This window comes from Macaca mulatta, chromosome 8, assembly GCF_049350105.2.
Source record: "Macaca mulatta isolate MMU2019108-1 chromosome 8, T2T-MMU8v2.0, whole genome shotgun sequence".
Lineage (NCBI taxonomy): Eukaryota > Metazoa > Chordata > Mammalia > Primates > Cercopithecidae > Macaca > Macaca mulatta.
The window spans coordinates 77,187,148-77,214,832 of record NC_133413.1 but is presented as its reverse complement, the minus strand read 5'-3'; the positions used below and the strand labels follow the sequence as shown (position 1 = coordinate 77,214,832).

Sequence of the window (27,685 nt, the reverse complement as noted above, 5' to 3'; positions counted from 1 at the left end):
GCAGATTTTATTTTTATTTGAATTGGCCAAATAAAATGTTCTATACAAGGCAAACAGTTCAACATGAAATATTTAAATTAAAAATAAATTACTTCCATCCTATATAAATCTCTAGCTGCCACATACAAATGAAAGATATCAGTTATAAATGAAATAAATTAAAATAAATGGTTGTAAGGAGCTAGGTGTGGTGGCATGTACCTGTCATCTCAGCTTTCAGGAGACTGAGGTGGGAGGATGGATGCCTTGAACCCAGGAGTTTGAGACCAGTCTGGGCAACATAGCAAGATCCTGTCTTAAAAACAAACATCATTGTAGGATCCTCTGTTACGACCAGCATAGGTTACTGGTTTGCTCCCTAACTTGGTTCTGGACTCCAACATCTCTATTGAATAAGATTATTGAACAGTCCTTTGGGACAGCCCCTTCTTAAAAGAGCACTTGATGCCCAAGTCTCCAAATCACGTTCAGGTATGAGGATCAGGTGTTCAGAGTCTAAAACAATGGTTGAAGAGCAGAGAATGCAAGGTGGAATCCCAGAAGCCCAGGCTTCTCAGCCACCCTCTGCATTCTTATGGTTCACCTGGAGATATGGAAACAGGGAACTCAGCAAAAAAGCATGCATAGGCACAGAGCAGCAGTCACACATAGCAGTTGAGTCTGAGACCTGTAATGTGGCCAAACACTTCTTTGTACCAACATATGGCAATTTCCAGCACTGTCTTAGGCTGAATTTACCATAGGATCTCTGGTTTCATTAAGTGAGCTAGATTAATTTAAACCTCAGAATTAGAAAACAAACCTTTGGGGGCAGAGTTTAGGCCACAGATGACAAATATACAAGGCATGTGTCAACTAATCCCTCCATGGGCAAGCATTACTAATTGACCACTGCATTCTTCTATCTCAGATTCCATCTCTACACAGCACTTCGGGCAGCCTCTACCCATCAATCATGTTTAGTGTTTGGGATGAAAATCATTTATTAACCTTGGTCCTTCTCTATGTTCTGAACTATTTTGTGTGAAGGAGTAGCTGTAACACAGGCATCGAAGCCTGACACTCACATGAGTTAGGTGCCTTAGTCTAATCATTTAACTCCTTTGAATTGGCATCCATTAAATGGATAGGGCCACCTAATAGAATTGTTAGAAAGATTAGGATGATACATGTAAATTGCCTAGTATCATGCCTGAAACATAGTAGGCATTTAATAGATGATAGCTATAATTATCATTATCATCATTATTATTATGTTATAGTTTTAAGGCTACTAATGTTGACAATGGAATTGATGATGACATTTTCATTGATAGAACAAAAGCATAGTATCATATATGAGGTTGAACCATATGAAATTGATGCTTGTTTTTGACCTACAAAAATGGCAACTTTTTCTGGTTCAAGCTAACATATAAGATATAATAATGTATTTCATTCAAATCCCTTACTTGTTCCAACATTATCAGTCTTCCCTTCAATGGTTGCCCCCAGAGACACACTCTCTCACCATTTTAAAATTTCCCCAAATCAGTTGCTAGAGAGTAGGCAAAGCAGGTAGTCCCCTGGAGAGAAGTTGAGGACCTGGTGTCTGGTTCCACTATCTGGTATCTGGTCCCGTAACCTCCAAAGGCCTCCATTTCCCCCTCTGCAGATTGGGAATAATTGTGCTTTCTTCCACAGGGGTTTTGTGAAGATAAGAGATAATGGATGAGAAAGCACTTTCAAAAGTTCAAATTATTATACCAAAGCAAGGGATTATTGATTCTACTAGACTATGCCACTTCAGAAAACATTAGCAGTCAACATTTAACTTTTAATGTTTTTCTATAGAAAAACTGCACATAAAAGAATAGAGAGTTCATGCAATCATGCCAAATGGCCATGAAAATCAACCTTGAATATACTCTCAAGTGGATATTAGAACTACTAACTTAATATATAGTGCTTTGTCCTTGAAACTTGTACCTTGTCAAGGTGAAGTAAATGCAGTAATGGAAACAGTAAGAACCATTGTGTTTACAAGTGCCTCAAAGTCAATTTACACTAGAAAATCACACACTTTAGAGCAACTCACAAGGAAGACAGAGGAATTGCTTTTTTCCTTCCTTGGAGGTCTTTAAAATGAGCTGAGAAAGTTTAATTTTTTGCTTAAAGATAGAGATACAAACTTTATGACCTCCCAAAGTCACTTTCAGACCAATGGCTTTAGCAGTTCTAAGAAGGGACAGTTTTATATTTTGCCTTCGAGGGACATTTCTTTCCTGTGCTCTATCTCAGGGTGGTCAATGAGTGAGGGAGGATAATGGGTTTGGACCAGCTACTAGCAGAGGTGTGTGTGGCTCAGTTCCAATCCTGAAGTGTTTTCCTCTTGTTCAGGGAACCTCGGCCAAAACAGGGCACCTGAAGAGGGTCACCTTTAGTCGGCCTCAAAGGCGCTGTTGGTGGCTCCCACATATTCAGACTTCTTCTTGTGCCTTGTCCACATTTTCCGGAGGATGCCGGGGACCCCGCAGGAAGCACTGCCCGTCAGTGGTAGAGAGGCTTCCACTCCTTGGGGAAGGGCTGGATACTCCTCAGTCATCTTCTTGAGATGTCTGGATCTAAAGAAAAGCCAGGAGTGGGTGGGGAGGGTGGTCCGCTCACAAGCCAGACTTCATTTTTGCCCTAGAGAAGAGTGGCCAGAGCTCTATCTCCTCTGCTCCTCCTCTGTGACCAGGATCCACATAGCTGTAAGGTCACTGTAGGGACCCTCACAGGAACGGCTTCCCCTGGGGAAAGCTTCCCATGGTGTGAATGGAGGAGGTGGCCCTGGACACGCTGGTTCAAGGATTTCAAGTTCTGCTCCTGTCCCCCTGCTCTGGGTCTGGTCTTGCCAAAGGCTCTGCATCCCTACCTCTCCAGCCTCTATGTGAACAAACTTGCTGGAAAGGACAGGTCCCCAAGCAGCAGCTATTGAAAAAGCATGAAGTCTGGGATGGGTTCCTGCTTCCCATCTGCTGTGTGACCTCAGGCAAGCCACTTAACCTTTACCAGCCTCAATTTCTTCATGTGCAAAATGGGGATAATCTCATCTAACTCAAGGGGCTTTTTGGAGGAGGAAAATGAGAGAGTGAAGCATCTGGCACACTGTGGGCCTCAACATGTGTTCATTCCCTACACCCTTCTCCCCTTAGGTGAAAGAAATGGTGGCCTTACTTTTCTTTTCTGCAACCAGGGTCCAGGAACAACTTGAAATGACAATGATTGAGTTTAGAGAGAAGGGAGCCATTTAGAACCCTTTGCAATGCAGCCATGTGGACTGAAAGGGTGGCCTCTGTCACCGCACAGTGAAGTTTTTGCTTGTTTACACCAGCAGTCAGCAACAGTCGTTGCCACTTAAATATTGTACCTCATTAAGATAAAATAAATATGATCCAATCTTTTTGGATATTTATTGGATATAATAGAATCAAAGAAAAAAATTTTTTGTTTTCTCCAGTTAAGTCCCCATACATTGAGTGACACATGACTTGGTTTTTATAATTCTTTCTAGCCAACCTTCTGTCACTCAGAAGTGCTCCTCACTAGCCTGTTCTTGCTCTGACCTCCCATTGCTTTCAAAGTGTGCAGTGCTCAGGCTGACGGTGTAGTCTGCAGCCCCACCTGCGTGCATCCAACATGTTCCCAGGTGCATGGCTTCCCAACTACTAGATGAATTTCCTGAAACATGTTGACAACAGCTTGTACTAAGCTCTCCACACATTATTTCTTTCAATTCTCAGGCCGGGTGCGGAGGCTCATGCCTGTAATTCCAGCACTTTGAGAGATCAAGGCAGGTGGATCACTTGAGGTCAGGAGTTTGAGACCAGCCTGGCCAACGTGGCGAAAACCCATCTCTACTAAAAATACAAAAATTGTCTGGGCATGGTGGTGGCCATCTGTAGTCCCAGCTGCTTGGGAGGCCGAGGCTGGAGAATTGCTTGAATACCGGAGGTGGAGGTTGCAGTGAGCCAAAATTGCGCCACTGCACTCCAGCCTGGCGACAGAGCGAGACTCCCTCTCAAAACAAAACAAAACAAAACAAAAACCAAAAAATTAATTCTCACCACAACCCCCTAAGATGGGTACTCCCTGTGATTCCTGTTTTACGCTTTTGTTTTTGAACGGATGGGGACAGGAAGGCTGAATAACTTGCCTGAAGTCATGGTGGGTCGGTGGCAGTTCCAGCCTAGAAAGCAGATCTGAGAAAAGAACCTAACCCTTCGCCACCCTGAAATGCCTGTATTGTGGGGGACGTAGTCCGGGGCATACAGGTATGTGCTGAATCGAGTTGAAGACTCACTGTCTTGGTGCAAGGCAGAAGGCAGTGTCACTGAGGGGTGTTGGGGTTATCCACTCCTGCCTCCCTAGCTGCCGGTTCTGGATGAAAGCGAGTAGTCACACTGCAGTTGCAAGTGTGGTTTGAAACCTCTGTACTTGACACACTTCTTAACTGGTGGGCAGGGGACCCTGAACTTACTCATGAGACATTTCTGATGCCCACATGCTTATGGGAGGTTCTGAATATGGCTCGTGATTACATTCATCTAATTAACCAAAAAACCTCCCAAATGACTTCTCCAAGCCTAAAGAGTGGCGTTAATGAAGTGGAAACCATGAAAAACTCTCCCATTTAATCCTACGGAAACAGTTGATGAGGCACTGCAGAGACCCAGGATTATTGGCCTCATTAAAAGGTAACTTGCAGCTGGCATGGGTTTGTGTCAGCCTCTCCAGGGTCTGTCAGCCAGGCGGCCTGGTGCTCTTCTGGGGAAGGAAGGATCAGGACAGTGGGAGGCCACAGGCGGTGGGGCCAGAGATGCAGCACTTACCCTCTCATCAGAACAGCTCCCTTCTCTGTGCCCATGACTGTCGCCTCCAACGAGGCAGAGGTCGGAGTTTTCACTGAGATCCGGGGCACTGGCGGAATCTGCCATGAGGAAGCGGGAGGGAGTGTGAGGATGCATCTGCCTTCCCACTCTGGCCCTGACTGAGGCCGTCTGCAAGTGGGGATGACTGAATGGAACCACCACCGCCCGGGCATAGTCCTCATCATTCAGCAGGTGTGGGACTGCCTGGGAGGGCTTGATAAACAGTGCCGGGCCCCACCACCCCAGCTTCCGAGTCCGTGGGTCTGCTGTGGGCCTGAGAATCTGCATTGCTAACAATTCCCCAGATGCTGCTGGTGCTGCTAGTCCTGGGACTCCACTTTGAGCCACTGACCTAGAGAAACTCAGGAGAGAGAAAGAAGAAACTGGAGACAGCGCAGCTCAGTCTTATGTGGCAACTGCCACCCTCACACTTCCATCATCACTGGTGTCCAATTTGTTACTAAATTCTGCAGATTCTTGCTTTGATTAGGCTGCGTAGGGTAGGGCCAGCCCAGCCTCTCCGTTTCCTCTGCTGCAGCCTTCAAGCGACAGTGACCTCGGACCTCCTTGCTTCCGAGCAGATCTACCACATTCCTCATGCCCCTCCTTGGGCTCTAGAAGCATAAGTCACCCCCACCCCCGCCCAACCACCTTGCAGGGCAGATTGACTCTGCAGCTGTTCCTCCAGGCTCCTCAGCACAGGACGTCCTCATCTATGCAGCTCGGCCTCCCATTGGTCCCTGTGTGTGTCAGTAGCTCCACTGCCAGCAGCGGATGCTCCCTTCTCTGATGCTCACACAGCAGCACCTCCTCCTTCACCCTCTGGCTCTAGGCCTCATCTGTCTCCCCTTCAAGGCTGCTTCCTTCAGGAAGCCTTCCCTGAGGCTGGTGGCCCACGGTGATCTTTCTCTGTCCTCAGATCCCCACAGCACTGAGTGTCTATGTGAGTAGCAGGGTCTGGGACTGGACCACTTGGCAGCCCTCCTCACCCGTCCCAAAGAGTGGACAAGTACTCAGGAACATAGAGAGTTAACGGAAAATTAACCAGTGGCCTAACTAGGGCTAAGTCCAGAGGCCGCTTGGACAATAGACACACTCTGTGCTGTGTTCTTCCCCCTAAGCCCTATCCAAGGCTTCAAGTCACCACATTCCTAAAATCGCTGGGAAATTCCCGGTCAAGGGCACTTTCTTCATCCCTCCTCCCGCCCGGTCAAGGGCACTTTCTTCATCCCTCCTCCCGCCCCAAGCTGGCTGACTGTGGGCAGAGCTGCTGCCACCTGGTGTCCATCTGAACGCTTCCTTCCCGTTAAGCCATGGGCCGGTGAACTCCCACACCCCTCATCTCTGGGTGAAAGGCCTTGTTCCCACTCTTTTCCCCTGTCCTTAGGCCAGTCTCACCCAGCACACTTCAGCACTGACTGGGATTTAGCTGTGTGAGCCCTGGATTGCTCTCCATGCTGAGGTCACGGATCTCTGATAAGCTGTGGGACCCCAGCCCCAACTATCTCCAGGCCCGAGGAAGGGTCTGTTGTGCTGCCTCCTCTTCCTCTTCATTCTTTTTTTATTTTTGAAACTGAGTTTCGCTCATGTTGTCCAGGCTGGAGTGCAGTGGCAGATTTTGGCTCACTGCCAACTCTGCCTCCCAGGTTCAAGTGATTCTCCTGCCTCAGCCCCCCAAGTAGCTGCGATTACAGGCATGGCTCACCACGCCTGGCTAATTTTTGTATTTTTAGTAGAGATAGGGTTTCGCCATGTTGGCCAGGCTGGTCTCAAACTCTTGATCTCAGGTGACGACCTGCCTCCGCCTCCCAAAGTGCTGGGATTACAGGTGTGAGCCACTGTGCCTGGCCTCTTCCTCTTCGTTGTTATTCTCTCCCTTTGTAACTATATCCCCATCACCACCCTATACCCTCCCAGCTTCCTCTGGACTCCTGCTGTCACTGCCTCTCTGCCAAGGACACTGTCTGAGGCCAGCTTAAGGGCTGGGGCCAGTCAGCCCAAGATCATGGCTACCTGCCTCCTCTTGACCTTGCTTTTTCTCTGGCTCAGGCGAGGGCAGCTGTTGGAACTGTCACAGCCTGATAATCTTCCCTCGACATCAACCGCCCAGACCTCCTGGTTTCCCCTGAGTACCAGGTTGGGAAGAGCAAACAGCCCTGTGTGTGGTTTTCCTAGAATAGCAATAACCTAAATGAGATTCCCTGGATTAGGTCTCCTGCCCAGACCAGGAGCGAAGCAATCTCTGTCCAATTTGTTTGTGACGATGAGGGCCTGGCACAATAACTTGGGTCTCTTCTGCTTCTCACATTGCACCACCTACGGATCTTGAGAGCGGATATTCAAAAAGTCTAGGATGCCTGAGCTGACCTCACTTCCAGGCACTGCTGACTCTGCTAACCAAGAGGGAACCCAACATTCACGCCTAGAGATGAGAGAGATGTACTGATAGGCCTGGAGATGTGCCACTCCATCTCCTTCAAGGAAGGACAGCTGCCCAGCTGTGGGAGGGAGGACAGCAGGGTGGGTAGCAGAAAGCTCTTAATTCCTTCAGGTGGGCTTGGCTGTAGAGGGCCACCTTGTCAAGGTCACACCCTTCCTGGTACAGCCCACATGCCTTGATGGAGTGAGAAGGGAACATAAAAGCTTGGTCATTTTGGCCTGACTCAGACCAGTCTGAGTGGGTAATGCTTGTCCCGGACCTCCCCACAAGGTGTTGAAGCCCTAGTCCTGGATGTGACGGTATTGTGAGCAGGGGCTTTGGGAGGTGATTAGGTTTAGATGAGGTCGTGAAGGTAGAGATCCTATGATAGGATCAGTGCCCTTATAAGAAAAGGAAGAGATGTCAGGGATCTCCCTCTCCCCACATGCACAGAGGGAAGGCCATGTGAACCCACAGTGAGAAGGTGGCCATCTGCAAGCCAGAAAGAAAGCCCTCACCAGATACTGAATCTGCTGGCATCTTGATCTTGGACTTCCCAGCCTCCTGAACTGTGAGCAGTTGTTGTTTTAGCCATCCAGTCTATGGTATTTTCTTACAGCAGCCTGTGCTAACTAAGACAGTGGTGTCTGGTGTTTCATAGCGCGTGAGAACCTCATATCTCTTTTCCCCTGTGACTGTGCTTGGGAATTAGTCAGGCAGGAATTTCTACCTGGCAGGGTCCTGTGATAGAAACCAGCCCATCCCACCCCCACCCCCACCATGTGTAAGATGTCTATTGGATAATAACTTCTTTTGTTTGCCTAAGACCTGAATTTCTTACAAGAAAGAGAGAAGCAGCCAGGGATGTTCCACAAGGGCAAAAATTAGAGCCAACTGAGAGCTTTTAGGAGCAAAGAACAGCCAGTTATGCTTTTCTAATAATCCTCAGGCCTGGAACAAAGAACACTGAGTCTCTCTTCATGGCACAAGAGAATTAGACATGACCAGAAGCTTAATGCACAACAGATACAACTAAGCAGGCTTATTCTACTTACCAGAGATTTTCCATATGCTCGATTCCCACACAGATTTGATGTTTTGGGTTCAGAAATCCCCACTGTAACATTGAACAGAGGAGATATTACTCAGTGGTACTCTGTGTTCTGCCTCCCCCTGGCTCTGCATCAATTACCTTGTTAGCCAATCAGCCATGGCAGGGAATTCCTAAAGGCCTTTGTACCAAGCAGCAAAACCAGGCAGGAGGGTCAGGCCATGAGGCAACTGTCACTCTTCTAGGGGAGCTGGAACTAAGGCCTAAATAAGATCAGTGTGTCTATGTATGTTCATTAACTATAACAAACATATCCCTCTGGTGGAGGCTGTTGATGGGTAGAGGCTGTGCTTGTGTGTGTGGGGAGGCTGTGCTTGTGTGTGGGGGCAGGAGGTATATGGGAAACCTCTACCTTCAGCTCAGTTTTGCTGTATACCTAAAACTGCTGTACAATTAAAGTCTATTTAAAAATAAGATCACACGTGTGGATTATTTAGCACTATGTCTGCATGCAGTAGGTGCTCAGAATGTGCCTTCAGCTCTCCCTTCCTTCCCAAGGCCTCAGATCACAAGACGTTAAAGAGGTTCTCAGAGTTAAGTCTTTATCGCTGGGATCAGTTATTTAACACGGTGCTCTGGATGCCCCTCTGAAAATGGGCAGAGAACACTTCACGCGCGTGCTGGGAAGGAAGTGCAGCCGCATAATATGGAAGGACCGGAGTGTATCAGATCAGAATCGTGGGACGCTGGCTTTACGAGAGGTATGGGTGGAGAACCTTGGAGAACCTTCTAATGCCTTTATTCCTGCTGCCCCAACCTAATTCTGAGTAGGTTTTGCCCTGAAGCTTCTGAGGATTCAGGTGTTGAGCTGAGGTAGCTGACAAAACATAGGGGAAAGCTGGCTTTCAGCACAGGTCTCTCTGGGGCAGGTGTCCCAGGACAAGCCCCATCTGACTGTACTACAGAATCTAGAAATAACTCCCCTCCCACAAGAAAATACCTTAATGCAAATGAAATCAAGTATTATAAGACTACCAAGATTAAACTATAATGAATGGAGCCCTGGCACAACTAATAATAATAGCAGCTCACATTTTTGTCTGTACACCAGGCACTGTGCTGAACATAAACCGTAAAAGTATTATCTCATTTAATCCTCACCACAGCCTTTCTTTTCTTTTCTTTTGAGACAGGGTCTCACTCTGTCATCCAGGCTGGAGTGCAGTGGCATGCGCAATCTCTAGCTCACTGCAGCCTTGACTTCCTGGGCTCAATCAATTCTCCTACCTCAGCTTCCGGAGTAGCTGGGACCACAGGTGCACACCACCACGCCTGGCTAATTTTTGTTTGTGGAGATAGGGTTTCGCCATGTTGCTCAGGCTGGTCTGGACTAGTCTGTACTTTCCAGTCAAGGAAACGAGGCTTTAGAGATACATAACAGTTATGATAAAGCCAGGTAAGTGTGATTTAGGGAGTAGCGAACTGACTTTGGGTGGTCTTTCAGGGTTAAGGAGGCTTGACTGAGGGACCCTCTACCCTGGCTAGGAGAAAGCGGAATTTGCGAGGTGGAGAGACACAGGGAAGGCAATCTGCAGAGAGAACAGTGTCAGGGAAAGTCCTGGGAAGCAGGATATCATGGAGCTGTCACAGAACTACTCCACGGCTCAGGGCTGTTCTACGTGATAGAACGGTGAGGACAGGGGTGTCATAGGAGGTAGCCTTGGAGACGTCAGTGTGGTCTGGAGGGCAGAGGCCAGGAGCGGACACAGTACTTAAAGCTGAGGGCGCACAGGGGCAGATTTCTGCTCTCAAGTGGACCTCTCTGGTAGCCTGGTGGGAGGGGCTGGAGGCTGGGCCCTTCACTGATGATGTTCTCTACACAGTGGAGATGAAGGGAGGGGGAGCCAGGGTAGCTCGAGGTAGGTTTCAAGAGGGCTAGGAGAGAAATACCTAGGAGTTGATGCTGTCAGTGTTTCATGTCGAAGGGGTGGGGAGGACAAGGTGGCATTAGGGAAAACATCCTGGGGACTTGCTGGGATGAAGGATAATAGCCCCCACTGAGAAGGGAGGAAAGGCTTGAACAAGTTGGTTCTGAGGTGCCTGAGGACATCTCAGAAAAAGTCCTGGAGGCAGCTAATTCTCCCAGGCCCAGGCCTGGGGACTGCCCCATTTCCAGGCACCTGAGAGTTTCTCAGTCAGGTCTCTGCATTCAGAGTTCCTACAATTCCCAAGATTCCCCGGAGCATCTTTCTCCCAGGTGAGACAGCTACTGCGTCCAGGTGCCGTCTATGGCTCAGGAAAAAAGCAGTTCCAAAATCTGAGCTCCCTGGAGACAGGCACCTTTCTTGACAGGAGGATGGTCTGGCTTTGACTCAGAAACATTCCCTCCCTCCCACCCACTCTGGAATCTATCAGATTGGAGGAGGTGAAGGAATTGAACCAATCCCCAGCCCAGTCTCTCTCTCTCTCTCTCTCTTTTTTTTTTTGAAACCTCACTGGCATATTTCCTGCATGAGCTGACTGTCACGTGCTGGGCAGATTCTCTCCATATCATAACTTATTGCTCTTGTCTTTTAGAATAAAAGACTGACTCAGGCAGCTCAAGCTTCCACAAACTACTTAGAAAGGAATGAAAGTGATCCCTAAAACTAAACAGTTGGAAAGACATTCCCTGTGAGGAAGAGGCACTAGCTAGGGAATCAAAAGACCTGAGATTTATCTTGGCTCTGTTGCTTACAAGCAGTTCGACCTTGGGTAGGTCAAACAGTTTCTATGGTTTCAGTTTCTTCTGGAAATTGGCAGAGGGGCAATTGCAGTAAATCAGAGGCTCTCTACGTTCAGGGTGCATTAGAATCACGTGGGGTGGGGGCAGTGAAGGGTGGTGGGGAGAGGGTTGTTAAAACACAGATTAATGTGCCCTAAACCTGGAGTTTCTAATTCCATAAAATTTGCATTTCCAACAATTTTCCAGGGACTGCTGCTGCTGCTCCTGGGACTCCACTTTGAGAACCATGCATTAGATCATCTCTAAATCCTTGCTGCTCAATATGTTGTGCCCAGAGCAGCAGCATCTGGAAGCTTGTTAGAAACATAAAATCTTGGGGCCTACCCAGTCCTACTATATTTGAATCTGCATAAAAACAAGATTCCTAGGTGATTCTTTTGCATATTAAAACTTGAGAAGCATGGCTCTAAACTCACTTTATGATTTTATAGAAAAGATAAATATTCTGTCTCTTCTTCTTTCCACACACACATGCACCCACCCACCCACCCACCCACCTATATATAGACACAGAGAAAAAATCTATCTCGTCTTAATTTGCAAGGCAGATTGTGGTTTTCCTAATGCTTTCAAACTCTGCATACATATACGTGTATGTAACCACTTAATAGAGAATATAGCTTGATGTATAAGTTCTTATGCAAAGGATCAGAGGAGCAGGATTAGGTTCTTAGCAATCAAAGAAATCTTGGTGGCCTGGTCTAGCATCTACAAAGGGAAAACTCAAAGATGGAAGGGACTATACTCAGTAGAGTCTTATTTCAGTTCTTGTAATATACAAAATTGCCAACGCCCAAAGGCTTTCCGAAGGACACCCTGGACTTTCTATTGTGTATTTTTGGAGTTAAAATATGAATAACTTTAGGTTGTGGGCATAACGGAAATAACCTAAACCAGCAATTAAAGGCAAAATACCATCATAGACTTGGGTGGGCTAAAGGCAGATTCCTGGTTAGCTGCTTGGGGTGGAAGCCATTAAAAAAAAAATAGTATCTAAGGTAAAACTATAATGTTTCCAGTTTTCAAGACAAACTTACTCCTACATTCTTGTTATAGATTGTTGTTTGGGTCATTCAAATTTAGAATGGTAAGATTTTATGATGGCAGTTTATGAAGAGCCTGTACAATTTAACACACACACACACACACATTCTCTCTCTCTCTCTGTGTGTGTGTGTGTTAAATAAATTATGTGAGCCTCCTTTGCTTCATGGGTCATGATTTTCTCTACCCCAGAGCATTCTGATTTACACTATCTCTAGAATACAGTAGCACCTCCTGTGGAGCAAGATGGTAGATAAGGGCCCATCTCAGTGGGTCATGCTTATAATCCCAGCACTTTGGGAGGCCTTAGCCAGTGGATCACTTGCATTCAGGAGTTCGAGACCAGCCTGGGCAATATAGCAAGACCCTGTCTTTTAAAGATAAAAAAAATTAGTTGGGCATGGTGGCTGTGCACCTGTAGTCCCAGGGAGGCTGAGGCGGGAGGAAGGCTTGAGCCCAGGGCAGTTAGCTGTGATTGCTGCCACTGTACCTGAGCCTGGGCAACACAGTGAGACCCTGTCTCAAACGAAAAAAAAAAAAAAAAAAAGAAAAAAAGTATTTACTCATTACGTACACCTAGGAGTGATTGTTTATAGGTAGAAGATGTGTGGGGCTAAGGTAAGGCCTGACAGCAGGTGCTTTTGTGGTGGAAACAGCATTTACTTGGGAAAGCACAGGTGCTTGGTCACCTGGCGCGACTGAGGCCGCAGCCACCGCCAACGCTGCCCTGACCTGGGCGTGTGGGTGGCTTTGAGTGGGTCCCTGCGCCCAGGGAGGTGCGGGAAGCTGGGGCCGGGACTCACGTACCGGGTCTGGCAGAGGTTTTGGTGGGGTGGGCTGTGGGCGGCCGTGCGGTCTGGAGCCTCCCGAACCTGCGGCCGTCGCCCGGGTCCCTGCGGTCTCCGCGGTGGGGCAGCAGCTCCAGGGGCTGGTGCGTGTACAGGTCCGACTCGATCACCACCTGCCGGGCGGGGGAAGTGCGGTTAGCCCACTCCTCTGCTCGGGCCTCGGGACCCACGGTCCCCAGGGCGGGAGCTTTGCAGATGGAGCTCGCGTCGAGCAAGTTTCTTGATCCTTCCTGACTCCAGCGAATTCTAGTGGCAGCGACAAAACCTGGGCAGGAAACCGGCCAGAAGTGGCTGCTTTATTTGACTTCAGACTGCCAAATGGTGCCATGGTGCAAGCAAATGAGGGTTCTGGAGGGGGCAGGGGTGTTCCTCAACAGCAAGCCCTTCACAGAGTTAGGAGCCTGGGCCATCAGGCCAGAGATCTGGGCAGGTCAGCTGCCCCGTCGCCTGACATGTTTTGACAATAGGACAGGCCTTGAAACGAGGGCAGTTCTGGAGAGCGAGGTCTTACAGTCTTTGTAGCTGAGTGGACAACACCCTTGTTCATGCAGAGGACAACTTTTTGGATGCTCTAGCAGAGCGAAGACCTAGGGAGAGGGCTCAGGCCCAACTTAGTCTCAGGTTTTTAAAAAGAAAGAAGCTGCTGGCAAAATGGAGCAGGGGACACGGGGTGCTCTCCTACCCGCGCCCCCACTTCCCAGACCAGAGTGCCTGGGTCAGGGTGGAGCTGGGAGATGAATTTCCACTGGGTGTGGTTCTGTGCACGGAAATCTTGATAAGCCAGAACAAAGGGCCCAAAGCTAAAATGTTTTCAGTCATCACCACCTGCTGAGTAGTTATATTGGGAAGTTACTCTGTTAGAGTCCACCAAAATGGGCCTTACTTTTTTTTTTTTTTTTTTTTTTGAGGTGGAGTCTCACTCTGTCACCCAGTCTGGAGTGCAGTGGTGTGATCTCAGCTCATTGCTAGCTCCGCCTCCCAGGTTCACACCATTCTCCTGCCTCAGCCTCCCGAGTAGCTGGGACTACAGGTGCCTGCCACCACGCCTGGCTAATTTTTTATATTTTTAGTGGAGACGGGGTTTCACTGTGTTAGCCAGGATGATCTCGATCTCCTGACCTCATGATCTGCCTGCCTCGGCCTCCCAAAGTGTTGGGATTACAGGCGTGAGCCACCATGCCCGGCCGGTATTTTTTTTTTTTTGGAAAAGAATGTAATAAAAATACTTAAATCATTGAGATAATTTAAGTGTAAAAACTTGAGACAAATAGTAGCCATTTTATCTTACTATGGAGAGTCGTGAAGGGGAATCTTGGTAGTTTGGGCTCTGATCCTGAATATTTATATATAGGCAGGACACTGGGTCATTCATTCTGGGGGTGGGGGGGTGGGCAGCCCTTTCATCACAGCTGTTCCTGATTTTATTTTCATTCTCTCAGCATTGCTCTCAGAGAGGAGGAGTGAGGACTGCTGCGGAGTTCTCAGACCCACTTTGTAGAAGGAGGAAGTAAGGCAGGATGTGAAGCCTGGAGTCCACAGGAAGACTGCCGCTGCCTTCCAACATTTCCTCCTCTGAAAGGGAGACAAATGTTCGCTTTCAGGAACAAGAACCACCACCTCCCCATCTCTTCTCTGCATGGTGGGGAGGGAGAATGGGGAGGGAGAGAGTGGAGTGACATTAGCTGCTCAGCCCAGCAGCCAGATGGATGTAGGAGGTTTCCTGGGGCTGGCAAGGAGGCCAGCTATTTCCCAGGTTGCGACTGGGGACGTGCCTCCTCCAGCCCACCAAAGCATGCCAGTAGCAGGAAAGGAAAGAGGAGAAGGGCCCAGCTCTGAGCCTTCCTGTTTCTTAGCTGGGCCTGATACTTGGTTCTCATTTTCCACAATAACAGAGGCTCTGAGATGGCTGCAGCTCAGTGGGTTAGGCCCGTCCCAGGAAACAGACAGCTAAATGGATGCATGTGGCCTCCTGAAAGGCTCCTGGCAGCCTGGTTTATTTTCTGGTCTATAGGACACAGTCTGAGTTTGCTGCTGGTGGTCTTAGAACACACTGGTCTGAGAGGAGGCTTTTTAGCATCCTGAGTTTAGGAGCAAGATTAGAGAATTAGGATGGTGGTATGGGATGTTAATGAGCAGGGAGGAGGAGAGATAAGGGTTGAATGCTGAAAGTTTCCTTTTTTCGGCCAGCAAACTGTCAGCTGAAGTCGGGGAATGTACTAGAGTAACAAGCGTTACCACAATAAAGTAATACTCCCTTGCTGGTCATAGAGAGGTCAAGGTAGGAAAAGCAGAAGACACGAGCTAACACACAAGCCTCAGGATCCCATCCGCTGACATCTTTGATTCACACTTCTGCTTATTTGTTGCCTAGATTGCTGATAGGCAGTTAGAAAGACAGTCAAGAAGACCGAGATAATAGAGAATCACAATGCTTTGGGGCTGAGGGGATCCACAGAAATGTTCTAGCCCAATTCTAGCCTAATTTTATACATAGGGAAACTGAGGCCAAGAGAGGCCATGTGTCTTCCTCAAGACCACAGAACTGTAAGGGACAGAGCCAGGATGAGAACCATGGTTTCATGCCTCCTAAGTGCGTGTTCTTGGTAAACCCATAGAAGTGCCTACATTCAGGCTGGGCGCAGTGGCTCATGCCTGTAATCCCAGCACTTTGGGAGGATGAGGTGGCAGATGGCTTGAGCCCAGGGGTTCAAGACCTGGGCAACATGGCAAAACCCTGTCTCTACAAAAAAAAAAAAAACACAAAAATGAGCTGGGTGTGGTGCCATGTGCCTGTGGTCTCACCTACTTGGGAGGCTGAAATGGGAGGATCGCCTGAGCCCAGGAGGTTGGGGCTGTAGTGAGCTCTGACCATCCCACTGCATTCCAGCCTGGGGGACAGAGTGAGACCCTGTCTTTAAAAAAAAAGAAAGGGCCTACATCCAGATAGGAATTTTCAAGTGCAAGTGCAATTGGTTGCTCTGTGCATTTCTTTTCTTTTTCTTTCTTTCTTTCTTTTTTTTTTAATTTTGAGACGGAGTCTCACTCTGTCACCCAGGCTGGAGTACAGTGTGGCATGATCTCGGCTCACTGCAACCTCTGCCTCCCGGGTTCAAGCAATTCTCCTGCCTCAGCCTCTCAAGTAGCTGGAACTACAGGCACGTGCCACCATGCCCGGCTAATTTTTGTATTTTTAGTAGAGACGGGGTTTCACCATGTTGGTCAGGCTGAGCTCGAACTCCGATATCAGGTGATCTACCTGCCTCGGCCTCCCAAAGTGCTGGGATTATAGGTGTGAGCCACCGTGCCCGGCACTCTGTGCATTTCAAAAAATCAGGAGAACCCCACAAATATTTCTCCTCACAAGCTTGAAATCTGGGAAGAATGTGACCTTTGCAATCTCATTTATCCATCTTTTCTGATGGCTGACCGCCTGCTTATTCTGAAGGGGCCACAAATCTCCATCGTCGTTGCTCCATGCCAGAAGGCTTAACTGACCCACATCTTTGTGTAAGTTTATCCCCTTGAGCTACTCCTATGATAGTGGGCATCGGGATGATCAAAATGTCAATAAAATTGTCTAAGAATTAAACAAATTAAAGACTGGAGAGACCGTCTAGAGAAGGAACAGTGTGAGGCTTTGCCTTCAATTTGGAAGAAATACAATTCAAGAAGAGTGAGAGAGGAAGGAAAGCTGACATTAAGCATCGCTCGGGGAGGAAAGAGATATTTGAGAAGAAGGAACCTGACATCCATCCACATGGTAGTCTAAGGGATGAGAAGAGACACAAATACAAATTTGAGGCCATAGGAAGTTGTAAATATGGGTACAGTTGCAAAATAAGCATTATTTTCCTCATCAAGATAACCAGTCACAATTGCTTTTAGATCACCAAGTTGGAGAAGACAAAGACTCAAAGGGAAGCCAAGGATCAGTTGGTTAGGGACACAAGAGACCAGAGACAATTCTTTCCTTTTTGGGATTCACTTTTCCCATCTGCAAAAGAAGGAGGTGGACTAAGAGACATTGCCTGTCTTCTAATTTGAATGGTCTGTATGACTGGGGCTGAGTTTTACAAGCAGAGGCTGGGCTAAGCTAACTGTTAGGGGAAATCAGAAATTCAGAGGAAAGTGCAAAAGGCCAGAGAGCACTCCTGCGCTGTCCACCTGGAGGAAGACTGAATATGGGAAGACAAGAGCCAAACTTCTTGACCAAAAGACTGAAAGATCTGTGGTGAAACTTTCTTAAACTCCAAATTACCCACGGACAACTCCTTCTCTTTCAATTTTTGGGAATACCTCACCCACTGCTCCTTGAAAGTTGGGAGCATTTTCCTTCTAGACTTTGGGATTGAATTTTCAGGGACCATGAGAAGGATCAGAATCAGTTTCCCTACAATCAAATTTTCCATCCATTAGAAACCCTTCTCTTTCTTAACATACAACAGGTTCTCGAAAAAGGCATATAGTGCTTGCTTCAGCAACACATACACTAAAATGGAAATGATACAGAGAAGAGTACCATGGCCACTGTGCAAGGGTAACACGCAAATTCATGAAGTATTCCATATTTTTACTACACGGCCATAAAAAGGAACAAAATTGGCTGGGCGTGGTGGCTCACACCTGTAATCCCAGCACTCTGGGAGGTCGAGGCGGGCAGATCATTTGAGGTCAGGAGTTTGGGACCAGCCTTACCAACATGGTGAAACCCCATCTCTACTAAAAATACAAAAAAAATTAGCCAGGCATGATGGCGGGCACCTGTAGTCCCAGCTACTCAGAGTCTGAGGCAGGAGAATCACTTGAACCTAGGAGGTGGAGGTTGCAGTGAGCTGAGATCACACCATTGCACTCCTGCCTGGGCAACGGAGTGAGATTGTCTCTCAAAAACAAAAAAACAAAACAAAAAAACCCAATAAAACAAACAAAAAATCACATCCTTTGCATCAACATGGATGCAATGCAGCTGGAGGATATTATCCTAAGCAAAATAACACAGAAACTGAAAACTATATACTGCATGCTCTCACTTTTAAGTGGGAGCTAAATATTGGGTACACGCAGACACAAAGATGGAACTAATAGACACTGGGAACTCCAAAAAGGAGGAGAAAGGGAAGGGGGAAAGGGTGGAAACACTACCTATTGGGTATTATGTTCACTACTTAGGCGATGCTATCATTAGAAGCCCAAATCTCAGCATCATGCAATATACTTATGTAAAAAACCTGCGCACATACCCCCTAAATCTAAAATAAGGAAAAGGCATATAACTGAGAGAAATATAGGCAAAAGACATGAGTAAGAAACCTGTAGGGAAAAAAACGTTGAAATGATCAATACATCTATGAAAAGACAAAGAATCACATCAATAATTATAGAAGTACAAATTAAACAGGATATGTTTACCTATCTGATTGTCAAAGACTAACAACATTGATGCCACACAGTATAGGCTCAGCTGTTCTGGAAAAGCTGTTTTAAAACGTAATTGCTAGGAATTTGTCAATGGCTATAAAATTGTTTCAATGTTTATCTCCTTTGGCCTAGGATTTTCATATCTATAAATTTATCCTCAGAATCATTTAAGAACATAAAAATATGTTCAAGAATTTGTTGTGGCATTATTTAATAGAAAAAAATGGGGAGCCCTATTTATTGATAATTTGGTTAAATAATGAATCTAGAAAACTTCAGGTTTGGTTTGGGTAAAACAAATTATAGCGCATTCATACAATGTTGTATTATACAGCCGCTATAAAGAATGAGGTAGGCCAGGCATAGTGGGTCAGGCCTGTAATCTCAGCACTTTGGGAGGCTGAGACACTAGGTTTGCTTGAGTCCAAGAGTTCAACACCAGCCTGGGCAACATGACAAAACCCTATCAAAAATAATAATAGTAATAATAATAAATAAAGATTTAAAAATGTTTGTGTATATAAAAAAAGAATAAGGTAAAGCTATACGGATGAATTGGCATAGAAAGATATTCAAGATTTATTAAGAGAAAGAAGCAAATTGCAAAGCAGTACATTATCAGATAATAAGGCATAATATAGTTTAGTATATGGAAAGTTTTCACTTAAAAAAAAAAAAAAAAAAACCTGGGCAGGGCGTAGTGGCTCACGCCTGTAATCCCAGCACTTTGGGAGGCCGAAGTGGGCAGATCACCTGAGGCCAGGAGTTCAAGACCAGTCTGGCCAGCGTGGTGAAACTCCATCTCTACTAAAAATATTTTTAAAAATAGCTGGGCATGGTGGTGGGTGCCTCTAATCCCAGCTACTCAGGAGGCTGAGGCAGAAGAATTGCTTGAACCCAGGAGACAGAGGTTTCAGTGAGCCGACATGGTGCCACTGCCCTCCAGCCTGGGCAACAGAGTGAGACTCTGTCTCAAAACAAAACAACAACAACAAAAAAACCAAAACCAACCAACCAAACAAACAAAAAACTGGCTGGGCACTGTGGCTTACACCTGTAAATTTCAGCACTTTGGGAGGAGGCCGAGGCGGGGAGATTGCTTGAGTCCAAGAGATTGAGACTAGACTGGGTGACATAGTGAAATCCTGTCTCTACTAAAAGTACAAAAATTAGCTGGGTGTGGTGGCCCATGCCTGCAGTCCCAGATACTCGGGAGGCTAAGAAGGGAGGATCACTTGAGCCCAAAGGGGTCAAGACTGTGGTGAGCTAAGACCATGCCATTGCACTCCAGCCTGGGCGACAGAGTGAGACCCTGTCTCAAAAAAAAAAAAAAAAAAAAAAAAAAAAAAAAAAAATGCCCAATACTTATTGAATGCTTATATGTGTCAGGCTCTGGACTAAACATTTTATATGCATTAAATCATTTGCCAAAAAATGAGAAAAAAATTAAAAAAAATAAATGTGGCTTTTGTTGCAGAAGAAAAAAAAATCATTTGCTCCTTTCCATGGTTCTTGAGATATGTTCTCTTATTATCCTTATTTTAATGCTAAGGAAGTTGAGTTCCACAATAGCTAAGCAACTTGCTCAGGGTCGCATAGCTAGAAATGGATAGAACTGGGATTTAAACCCAGGCCATCTGACTCTGAAGTCTACATATCTAACCCCTCTCTTCTGTAGCTTCTCAGGATTTGCTGATAGTATACAGTAGTCCCCTTTCATCTATGGTTTCAGTTACCCTTGGTCAAGTAGGGTCTGAAAATATTAAACAGAAAATTCCAGAAATATTCCATAGGTTTTAAATTTTGCACCATTTGGAAAAGTGTGATGAAATCTCACACCAATCCACATGGCCCCTCCTGGGGCATGAATCATCTCTTTGTCCAGGGTCTCCATTCTGTGGACAACCTCCACTTGTTAGTCACTTAGTAGCCATCCCGGTTATTAGATTTAAAGGACATAGTGATACAGGGTTTAGTACTCTCCATGGTTTCAGGCATCCACTAGAGGTTTTGGAACATATTTCCTGCAGATAAGGGGGGACTACTGTATTGTATAAAATTTTATATAGCATATACTGCTTTTGGATATAAAAAGGTAATACATTTATATACATGTATATATTTACATGTATAGTATATGTACATGTTATATGCAAACAACAGCTAGTAAAACTCCATCTCATTCAAAGAACATTAATTTTTTTTTTTTTTTTTTGAGGCAGGATCTCACTGTTTGCCCAGGCTGGAGTACAGTAGCATGACCATGGCTTACTGTAGCCTTGAACTCCCCGGCTCACATGATCCTTCAATTTCAGCCTCCCAAGTAGCTAGGACAACAGGAGCATAGCACCATGCCTGGCTAATTTTTTTTTTTTTTTTTTTTTTTTTTTTTTTTTTTTTGAGATGGAGCTGCTCTGTTGCCCAGGCTGGAATGCAGTGGCACGATCTTGGCTCACTGCAACCTCTGCCTCTCAGGTTCAAGCAATTCTCCTGCCTCAGCCTCCTGAGTAGCTGGGATTACAGGTATGCGCCACCATGCCCAACTAATTTTTGTATTTTTGGTAGAGATGGGGTTTCTCCATGTTGGCCAGGCTGAGCTTGAACTCCTGACCTCGGGTGATCCGCCCACCTCGGCATCCCAAAGTGCTAGGATTACAGGCCTGAGCCACTGCACCTGGCCGCCTGGATAATTTTTTGACTTTTTTTGTAGAGTCGGGGTCTCATTATGTTGCCCAGGCTGGCCTCGAATTCTTGGGCTCTAGCTAACCTCCTGCTTCAACCTCCCAAAATGCTGGGATTATAAGTGTGAGCCACAGTGCCCAGTCAAAAAACATTTTTAATGGAGAATAGGCTTTTGAAAATTGAGATACTTCAAAAATTGAAAGGCTATCCTATGAAAAATTGTCGACCGGCCGCGGTGGCTCAAGCCTGTAATCCCAGCACTTTGGGAGGCCAAGACGGGCAGATCACGAGGTCAGGAGATCGAGACCGTCCTGGCTAACACGGTGAAACCCCGTCTCTACTATAAAAAGACAAAAAAACTAGCCGGGTGAGGTGGCGGGCGCCTATAGTCCCAGCTACTCGGGAGGCTGAGGCAGGAGAATGGCATGAACCCAGGAGGCAGAGCTTGCAGTGAGCTGAGATCCAGCCACTGCACTCCAGCCTGGGCGACAGAGCAAGACTCTGTCTCAAGAAAAAAAAAAAAGGAAAAATTGTCATAGAAATAGAAACTCCAGTACAACCAAGAGGAGACAATTCAGTTTCAACTTTAAAGCACAAAGATGTATTGACAGTTTTTATGTAAAGACATTTATATATAAAATGGGAATTGCACAGCATTATTAGGCTCTAAAGACATGTAAGCTAATTTTAGAGTAAGGCATACGCATGTTAAAGCAGCAAAACATAATACAAAAAGAGGAAAGCCAATGCTGGTGATGTTGGTGGTAAATGGACAAGCACTACTGGAAACCCCCCAGTTGTTCAGAATTCCTGACAGTATGTGACAAAACTGTAAAAAGAACTAGTTTGAGCAAATCACAATTCTCTACATCTAGCACAATGTTTGTCACACACAGTAGGAATGCAAATATTTGATGAAGGAGTGGATGGATGGATGAAATTGTTCTTATCCTTTTACCTGTTTATTCTACTTTGAGGCCTATGCTCTGAGGAATTAATCCAAAAGAATAGTATTTTGGCCAGGTACAGTGGTTCATGCCTATAATCCCAGCACTTTGGGAGGCCAAGGCAGGTGGATCATGAGGTCAGGAGAGCAAGACCATTCCGGCCAACATGGTGAAACCCCGTCTCTACTAAAATACAAAAAATTAGCCGGGTGTGCTAACATGCGCCTGTGGTCCCAGCTACTTGGGAGGCTGAGACAGGGGAATCCCTTGAACCCTGGAGGCGGCGGAGATAGCAGTGAGCCAAGATTGCGCCACTGCACTCCAGCCTGGTGACAGAGCGAGACTCCGTCTCAAAAAAAAAAAAAAAAAAAAAAAAGAATAGTATTTTATATAAATACATTCATTGATGTGCTATTAATAATAGTTAAAAAAAAATGGAACATTATGAATGCCAACAATAGGAAAATACCTAGATCAGGAATGCTATGTCCATATCATGGACTCTGTTTAAACAAGAAAAAAAAAATGTGTGCATAAAACAAGGCTTACTCTCTGTGCCTGGAGAAAATGGCAGAATAAGAGGTCCAGTTCTGGGTCACTCGGTGTCTGGTTGACATTTGTCAATTATTTTGGTTAAGTGGAGAGCAGAGAGTGCAGCACCCACCACACGGAACACTGAAACCCTCCTGGCCACTGAGAGCTGGGGAGGGAGAGTGAAGAAGCCTGGCATTGCTTTTTAAATGAAAGTCAACCAAACAGCATCAAAACTAAAGTTTCCTTACATTCTTGGTCAAGAGGTGTTGAGAGCTTTTGGCTCTTCTTCTGGCTGGACTGGATACTGCAAAGACAGAGAGAAAGAAATGGTTTTAGACAACACCAGCGAGGCTGACATAGCTATAGTAACAACACTAAGAAGGCTTGAATCTCTGGCAAGGCAGGGGCATAGAGGAGGAGATGGCAAAAAGAGACAGGGTCATTGCGATCGAAGATGTTACTTGGCTTGAGTACAGAGTTCATAGCTGCATTACTCACAAGAGCTGAAGTTTGGGAACAACCCAAATGTCCACCAACAGATGAATGAATAAACAAAATATGGTGTCTATATGTGATGGAATATTACTCAGCCTTGAAAAGGAATGGAATTCTGATACATGCTACACATGGATGAACCTTGAACACATGGCACTAAGTGAAATAAGCCGGACACAAAAGGTCACAGAGTCTACGATTCCTCTTGATATGGGGTTCCTAGAGTAGTCAAATTTATAGAGACAGAAAAACAAACAAAAGGACAAAAAACCAAATTTGTAGAGACAGAAAGTAGGATGGTGGTTACCAGTGGCTGGAAGAGTGGGGGAATGAGTTAGTGTTCAATGGGTTCAGAGTTTTAGTTTGGGATAATGAAGAAGCGATAGGATGGATGGGGGTGATGGTTGCATAACAATGTGAATAGACTTAATGCCACTGACCTGTACCCTTAAAATAGTTTTTAAAATGGTACATTTTGTTATGCATATTTTACCAGAATTATAAAAATACTTAAAGAAATTAACCATTAAAAATGTTACTTGGTTGGGAAAAGGTGTGGATTTTGTTGAAAATGGAGACACCAGGCGTCTGTTTTCCATGTTGCTGCTAGGATGATCCACCTACAACTTAAATCCCACCATGTCCCTGCCCGGCTTAGAACAGAAATGACTTCGTGTCAAATATCAGATGAGTGACAGACGAGTGCTGGCCTTGTTATCTTCTGCAAAGCCTGAGAAGCCTGCAGAAACGAATGCTGGTTAGCAGCCAGAGCTCCTGGCTCCCTCCCTTGGCTTGGTGTGAATCTGAACTTGATGCTTTGCCAGTTACCAGCTATGCGACTTGGTTAAATCTCTCTCTCTCTCAATCTCTCTCTCTCTCTGTCGCACTTTCCTCCCTTCAAGACAGGGATCATAATGGCACCTACCTCAGAAAGCTATGGCAAAGATTAAAGGAACTCATCCTTAAAAAATCCTTGGTCTAGCACCTGATGAGGAATGAATTCCCAGGAATCAGAGGTAGTTATGATTTTCCTCTTTTTTCTGCAAGATGAGGGCAGGTGGGAGGAGTAGGTGATGGCTACAGATGATAGCATTCTGTTAAGATTTCTCTTTCTGGAACATTCCACGTTTCCTCCTGCTATTCCCCAATTCCCCTCACCACCCCTTCCCCATTGTTGCTTATCCCAAATGAATTATTTTGAATGCTATGGTGTTGTTCACCCAGAGTTAAATCCACTGAAATAACTTCTGGCACAACTTTTTCATAAAACCACGACGTTTATCTATTGTAGTTACTGTGAATTGTGCTGATGAAATCTTTCCCTTAAAGGGCTCTCATCCTTTCAAGAAAGTAAAACCACACACATGTTCTCACTTACAGGATTGGTCTATGTCTGTGCCTTTCAAAATACTTAAGAAGCAACATAATATTTGCTATTGCCATATTTTGGGGAGGTTTTAAGATGGCTCAGTTAAAAAAATGTGTATGTAGATATTGGGCTGAACTCAATATGTATGTGTTGGAAACAGGGATGTAATACAAAAACAATAAATGTAATGATGGCTCACGTTGCACTACCCTGGGTGATGGCTTGTTTATCTCTTTTACAGCAACTTCACAAGGTAGCTACTCTTTGTGAACTCCCCTGCACAGATGGGGATGCCTGAGGGATAGAGGGGCCACACAGTCGATGTTGGAACAAGGCCCACACTCCTAACCACCAGGCTGCACTGCCCATACTGCTGAGGTTGTACTGGGGAAGGTTTGGTTACTGAACATCCTTAAGCATGGCTAACCCGCAGCCTTTGGGAAACGGCACACCAGGGAGGAGCCCTTGTTAGATAGAATCAAGCGACTCTATTTATACAGTTAGGGGATATGGAATGTAATGAAGAATTATCACTCTCTCTCATGAGTGGCGACTCAAGACCTGCTAGCGCTGTCTTCTCTCATGGAGAGCCCTGTTTGGAGGCTTTGGAGAAGGCCAGTGAGGCCAGGCACGAAGTGAGAAGAGGTGGACTTAATTCATCCATGATCTAATACAAAATGGCCATAATCCTTTTCTAGAGAACAGCTTCCTGAGCAGTGAAATGTCCGTGAATACCAGTGAATACTTTGTTTAATACCAGGAGGTGGCCATGAATGAAAATGACAAGGAAAAAAGATAAGATTACATATTTATCTTTGACGGATCATGTTGATTATTGTAAATACAAAATAAAATTGGAAATCACTTTGTAAGTGATGTATTTAATGGTGCTAACTACATGCCAGCTACTGTTCTAAATGCTTTATATACATACTCATTTATTCCCCATATGATCCTGGAAGATAAGTTGTTTCTCCCATGTATAGCAGTGGAAACTCAGGCCCAGAGAGGTTAAGTAGCTTGCCCAAGGTCAAACAGTGCAGAAGTGGCAGCAGTCCCTTAACCACTTGGTCTTTCACTTTTTCTCCCTTTAAAAATTTTGTAAAGGGAAATGAATGATAGAAAATAAACACATGTAACATTTTCATATTTGCTTCTACTTTGTTTTCTTCTCATATACAAGAAACACAAAATCAGAGGCAAGGTTTTGGTTCTCTTTCTACCCTTCCCTAATTCTCCTTTCCAACCTTCCCAAGGCTACTGAGATCACTAATTTTATCTGTATCTTTCTGGTGTATGTTTTAGTATTTTTCTGTAGATACATATCCATAAACAATATACAGTATTGGTTTATATTTTCAAATTTACAGAAATGCTATCATACATATATAATTTTTCAGCCTGCGTGTTTGGCAGTCAGCATTATGCTTAGATCTACCTATGTTCATATGCATACATCTAGTTTATTCCTGTTGACAATGTATAGTATTCCATAGCATGATGGCACCACATTTTAACCATTCCCCTCTTCATGGACACTTAGGTTATTTTCAGTTGTGCCCTCTTAGAACCAATGGCACTGTGAACATCCTGGGGTAAGAGGAGTTCCACCCAAAAGCGAAACTACTGATTCCCAGGGTCAACTTGGACTTGCAGAGTTTCCAGAGGGAATTCCAACTCCTGCACGTGGGCGGCAGACTCCCAGCTCTTTTCCCTCTCTCTGGATCTGGCAGTAAATGTCTAAAGCTTAATTTATGTCCTGCAGGCTGTCTCTTTGTGGCCAAACGGAATCTCTCCCTCCCCTGCTGTGCAATGGCCCTGTCGGCGGCTGACACAGGGGAAGAAAGGAATTGTTTGAATGTGGACTCACAACACCAGCAAACACCCAGCCCACTTCATTCAAGGCTGACAATGAGACCAGGGGCTAAGCCTGAGTCATGGGGATGGATGGGAGGGGGCAAGACAGGAGCGCAGGCAAAGAGCAGAGGCGGCAGGAGAGGGGGCCATGCTTAGGAGGGGGTGAGGGGACTGCCCAGGAACCAGACACTTGGACTCATCAGAACCCTCACACAAAGCCCTTAACGCCATTCACTGAGGACCACAAGAGCTTATAAAGTCAAGATTCTCGTGTCGCATTCTCTGGCAGCATTAGTCGCAGGTTAAGTTTGCAAGGTGGCCCTGGGTTCTGTGGAGAAGCCAGTCCAGGGTCAGGGCGCTCTCTGCTTCATTGGACTTCAAGCAGCCGCCGGGAGTATTTCTCCGCACATTGCATGGCACAGTTAGAAGTCATACTTTTAAGCCAGCTGTTCTCATTTCAGAACCCACTTGCTCACTGGAAAAAATGAAAGTCTCTATCTAGCTGCCCCGGGATTTTGTTTTCACCTGTGTCTGCAGCAATTGCTTGCTGTCACTTCCATTGTTGTACTGGACTGCTGGTCCTGAATTTAATGAAACAGGGAGTATTTAGCTGCTCTCGCCTTCCCCTTGATGGATTGTTTCTCAGTGATTGATGTTTATCCTTGTGCCTCTTTCCCCCCTTCAAAAAATCAAATACCATCAAAACAGAGAGTCCGTCAGACCCCAGAGACCTGAGGATAAACCGTAGTAAGGCAGCATGTGACTGTCCTTCCCCTCCTGCCTAATATGCCACGTTAAGGAAACGGTCAAGGGCAATTTCACTCACCCTTGGAAGGAATCACGGTGGTGAAAACTTCTATGTTCTCGTCACTGCAGCTGTAAATCTGATGCATCATTTCAGCCTTCTCTTCCCGAAGTGCCTGGCAACTGGAGGCCTCTGTCTCTGGACCCCTAGTCGCGAGGCATCCTAATCCAGTCTGGCTCAGGGATCATTGTGCGGGTCCACAAAAGACAGGCTGGTGCTGTGAGCTCATCTCGTTCCAGTCTTCACTGCAACATTTTCTAAACCCATCTGTCCTTTTTTTTTTTTTTTTTTTTTTTTTTTAAATGAATCCTATTATTGCAAACTTTTGATTGAGCCTGGAGGCTTCAATCCCCTCCCAGCTAGGATGTATTTAACATTTTTATTTTGCGGTGTCTGCCGCAGTGAATTTGGAAGTCTTTTGTGAGGTGACGATGAAGTGAAATCGCCTACTCCGTTAGCGTCAAGCTTGGCTGGAGAATTTCCACCAAAAAGGAAACGTGAATTTTGGTACCAGCAATTCCCTTTCTCATTTCAGAAAT

The 27,685-nt window shown here is 45.8% G+C and overlaps 1 protein-coding gene and 1 non-coding gene across 3 annotated transcripts; one reads left to right on the top strand and one right to left on the bottom strand.

Moving 5' to 3' along the window:
- Positions 1-27,685, bottom strand: VXN (vexin). Of its 2 annotated transcripts, NM_001194901.1 has the most exon segments (7): positions 1,400-2,603; positions 4,854-4,951; positions 8,367-8,428; positions 12,999-13,152; positions 15,294-15,414; positions 22,869-22,924; positions 27,168-27,685. In NM_001194901.1, coding segments are annotated over 5 exon segments (510 nt in total). In that variant the 5' UTR covers positions 15,306-15,414; positions 22,869-22,924; positions 27,168-27,685; the 3' UTR covers positions 1,400-2,419.
- Positions 17,505-17,611, top strand: LOC114680453 (U6 spliceosomal RNA). The gene has a single exon (XR_003732678.1). It is a non-coding gene; the product is annotated as a U6 spliceosomal RNA (small nuclear RNA).